The 4,458-nt window shown below is 47.6% G+C and overlaps 1 protein-coding gene across 1 annotated transcript in view; it reads right to left on the bottom strand.

The window, feature by feature from the left end:
* The window catches only part of Pdk1 (pyruvate dehydrogenase kinase 1), a 28,756-nt gene extending 25,064 nt beyond the window's left edge, over window positions 1-3,692 (bottom strand). Inside the window, exons 1-2 of the mRNA XM_021193458.2 lie at window positions 3,417-3,692; window positions 1,501-1,642 (exon numbers count right to left, since the gene is read on the bottom strand). Of these exons, the coding sequence (XP_021049117.1) occupies window positions 1,501-1,642; window positions 3,417-3,606 (332 nt within the window). The 5' untranslated portion in view covers window positions 3,607-3,692. The remainder of the gene's footprint in view (window positions 1-1,500; window positions 1,643-3,416) is intronic.
* Window positions 3,693-4,458: the final 766 nt, after the last annotated feature.

Genomic DNA, 4,458 nt, shown 5'->3' with positions numbered 1-4,458 from the left:
AAAAAAAAAAAAAAAAAAAAAAAAAAAGGATGCAGACAGGTGGCCACATAAAAAACATGTATACCCTTAAAACTTTTATTATAAGGTTGAAGAGATGGCTCAGTGGCTAAGAGAATTCCATGCTCTTACAGAGGACCTGGGTTTGGGTTTTGGTACCCCCTATGTCTGTAACCCAAGGTCCGGGGAATCTGATACCTCTGTTTAGCCTCCACAGGCACCAGGCATACCTTTGGTGCATAGATACACATCCAGGCAAAACACCCATACACATAAAAAACTTTTTTAAATATAAAATCCTTATTACTTTGGCAAAATTGTAGTTTCCACGTAATTGCAATAACTTTTATTTTTAAAAGGGAAAAACTGATCAATGCAGGACGTTTGTTCACACTACATCATCACACTGAACTGGTTAATACAAATGTTACTAAAAACTGATCAATGCAGGATTGTGTGCACACTATATCATCATACTGAACTCATTAATACAGATGTTACTAAAAAGCAGAAGAAAAGTTGTAACTTCTGTGATCTTTTTATTGTTTGCAACACGATCTCATATAGTTAAGTCTGGCCTAGAGTAGAGTGAGTAGGCCTATGCAAACAAGTGGGACCTTAACTTCTGATTCTTCTGCCTCCACTTCCTAAGGGTGCTGGGATGGCAGGTGTGTACCACTTCCTCTGGTTTATGCAGTGCTAGGGGTTAAAGTCAGGACCTAATGTATGCCGACAACCATTCTACCACACTACATCTCCATCCCCTAGCCTTTACAATATAGAAAAAGATGTACTTCACCAAAATGAATTCACTTTGTAATTAAGTACACACAGCCCTGGATACACACCACCATTCTGAGACACCATGGTATAACAAAGACAGACACATTCAGGACTGAAACCCAGGGCTCCGGTGTCTGTGCTCACACCTGGACAAAGACTGTGACAGGTCTTAGCTTCCTCATCAGCAAAAGGAGTCAGTAACTCCTTCCAGGCATGGTTGAAAAACAATGAAACAAAATGTGCATCTAAGTATACGGCCATTAACAAATAGTAACTACTTTTCTCATTAGACTACAACACTCCCGCAGATACGGCAACATAAATCTTAAATTTAGTACCAGTACTTCTGCAGCAGGCCTGATGTATTTCCTTAAAACCAATCATGCTCTACACAGTCAGCTCCAGGCCAGCCAGAGTTACATAATGAGACCCTGTCTCAAAAAAACAAATAAAATAGTATGTAAAAGTATTTTAACCTTGGACAAAATCCACAAGTCCATAGAAATTGTAAACACAAGATGGGACTCTTGCTGGGCAGTGGTGGCGCACGCCTTTACTCCCAGCACTCAAAGGCAGAGGCAGGGAGATCTGTGTGTTTGAGGCCAGCCTGGTCTGCAGAGTGAGTTCCAGGACAGCCAGGACTATACAGAGAAACCCTGTCTCAAAACAAACAAACAAACAAACAAGTCAGAGAAAAACAAAAAAAAGATGGGCTCTTACCAACTTTGTACCAGCTGTACGGATGGGGTCCTGAGAAGATTATCAGGAAGGAGACTTATTTCTTTCATTATATTTGCCAATCTAACAGGCAACTCTTGTCGCAGAAACATAAACGAGGTCTTCTCACAAGCATTCACGGATCCTGCAACCAAGCACAGTGACAGGCAGTAAGTGACAGGCACCGGGTAGCCAGAGCCAGAAAAGGAGAGTCAGTCACTTGGCAAGGCCACAACGGTACATTTACCATAGTGAGAGGAAGGAACTAGGAAATGAAGTTATAACCAGGCACAGTTGAACTAACTGGTCTATAAAGTAACCCTGATTCCAGAATGACCTTCCAATTCCTGAAATTCCAACTGCTCAGTACAACCATGTAGGTACTTGTTATACTTCATGATGACTAGAATTCGGGTAAGCTGTCTGCGTAAGGCTCAGGGCCTGTGAAGAGAACTGGGAAAGGCCCATTCTATATGCCCCACTGCTGCTGCCTTTAGAAATTCTGACTCCTTCTGGAAAATAATGGCTCGCATCTTTAATCCCATAACTTGGGAGGCAGAAGCATGTGTAACTCTGAGTTCAAAGCCAGCCTGATCCACAGAGTGAGTTCCAGGACAGCTACACAGAGAAACCTTGTCTCAAAAAACCAGAAAAAGAAGAAGAAGAAAAAAAAAAAAAAAGAAAGAAAGAAATCCTGACTCCCAACTTTTGAGCAAATTCTAACCCAAGTCATTGACTAGACACAGAACATAGTCAGTACAGAGGTTTTCAGGCAACAGAAGGCCAAGACCATCAACACCATATCACCAACCATCAAGTGGAACCAACTCAGTTGTCTGATTCCTGAGAAAGTCACCTCCCCCTTCCTCCACTCTTGAATCCAGATGTTTGGCAGAAGAGTTGATAAGTATCCCTCCCCTGGAAGCAGCTTCACTTGAACTAAACAGTCGCATTTCAGTAATCCATTTGAAACTAAGTCAATCTCGCAGATGGAACCTCAGCAGAAAACTATCTTGTCAACAGTAGCAGTATTATTAAGGAAAGCATCTTGTCAAAGTTTAATAGAGTATTCATTAACAAGGTGAACATTACTACACTACAGTACAGGAAGTTACAAATAAAAGCAAAACACGCACACACACATACACACAAAACAGGGGCCTTTCATAGTCCCTTACTAAAGAAATACAAGGAAAAGCACCTGTCACTTCAAACCACAATTTTAAGATAAAAGTACCTAACCACACCACTAATCTTTCATGCTCGCTAACCATATTATAACCTGACAGCACGACATCGAAGATAACTTTTTCTACTACAGAACTTTCGAATTTCAATGTTAAGAGTTTATACTAAGCATTTCCCTTTCCGCCTCATTACTCCTGATGAGAAGCCAAAAGTCAAAGGCCTAATTCTGCAGTTCTGCAATCTGTTACACACAGACAAGACCATGCACTTTACACGTGCTTGAGACTGGCTGCTGTTGAAACGAATTTGCTCTCGGTAGAAACACTGGCGAGGAAAGCACTGGGCCAGTAGTAACTTGTTTTCCTGCCATCACGCCACTCCAAATGATCGTGGCTGTGCTGGCACCGATCTCGCCTCTGCAGAACGCCACCCTCGAAGAAGTGTGAGCCCTGGCCTTGAATCTGAGCAAGGCTTCCCCAAAGACACCGGGTCCCCAAGCGCGCACCTACGCACGTGCGCGGAAGGCTGCAGCCCGCGGGCCCCTTGCTTTGTTTTTGCACACTACAGTCGCACGCCCCTGTTACGTGCCCGGCCTGCCAGCGCCCGCTCCCTCTGGGGAGGAAGGAAGCACCTAAGACGTAGGGGGTGGGGGGGTTGGCGACATGAGGGAGGAGGAGGGGTGCGCCTGGCAGGACCGGGCCCGTGCACGGAGGCCCGACGGCCGCCCTCACCGAAGTCCAGGAACTGCTTCATGGAGAGTGGCGACGGCGAGAAACGCGCATAGAAGTCCACCTGGCCCGGAACGCCAAGCTCCGACGCCGGCCCGGAGCCCGAGGCCGAGGCCAAGCTACGACTGGCGCAGGGGACGGCGCAGAGCGGCCTGACGCTCGTGCCGCCCCGCAGCAGCCTTGCCAGCTTCATACCGAGCCCCGCCGGAGGAGCCGGAGCTCCCGGCGCCAACCTGCGGCTGTATGCCGCTGCCGGGGCGCTACGTGCGGGACGTGGCTGGCCGCGGGGGCGGGGAGCTGCTGTCAGCGCCGCGGCCACCGCCACCGCCCCCTCGCTGGAACCACGCCCCCGTAGGCGGAGCCCCGACAGCATGGAGGCGGGCGAAAGGCAGCGCTAGCCACCGCCCCTGACTGAAGACGCGCCCATGTAGGCGGGGCCCTGGGAGGACGGAGGCGGGGAAAGAAAAAACAGGGAGAGCTGCTGAGCTTTGTGGGGTGGTGCCGCCGAAACCACCCGGAGCAAGTGGCCTAGAGATAGGGATCCATGGAGCTTTGCTAATTTCCTGGGAACCCGGTTCAGACGGCCCAGCTTGCGCTGTGTTGAATCCCTTCGCACCCTATCTTTCGTACTTCCTCCGCCCTCCCTGTCTCAGCGGAAAAGCTCTAGGCTGTGCGGGATCGTTGACAGTGAGCCTGTCCTCGAAACGCCCTTGGATCATGCAAGCCCTTGATTTGCAGGTGCAGCCAAACAATGGTACAAGAGTTGAACTTGGGGATGTGGCTCTAAAGAATTCCACAGCAACAACAGTCCCGGGAAGAGCGCGTTGAAACACTTTATACAAGCAATATTGCCACAGTACTTAAAGACTATTCGCTTTTTCTGTTAACTCCTTAGAGTTCCAATGTGCTTGCTCCGTCTTTTCGATGTATAGAAATAGTGAATGTAGAATTATATTTAATATCTAACCCCACGAAAATCACGTCTGTCTTCTGAACACTGTAATGTCCTCATCCAACTACCCTAACATTTGCTGTGTCTTAGGTG

Source organism: Mus pahari, chromosome 3, assembly GCF_900095145.1.
Source record: "Mus pahari chromosome 3, PAHARI_EIJ_v1.1, whole genome shotgun sequence".
NCBI classification, from domain to species: domain Eukaryota; kingdom Metazoa; phylum Chordata; class Mammalia; order Rodentia; family Muridae; genus Mus; species Mus pahari.
Note: the sequence above shows the minus strand (reverse complement) of the source record. Positions and strands in the feature narration are given on the sequence as shown.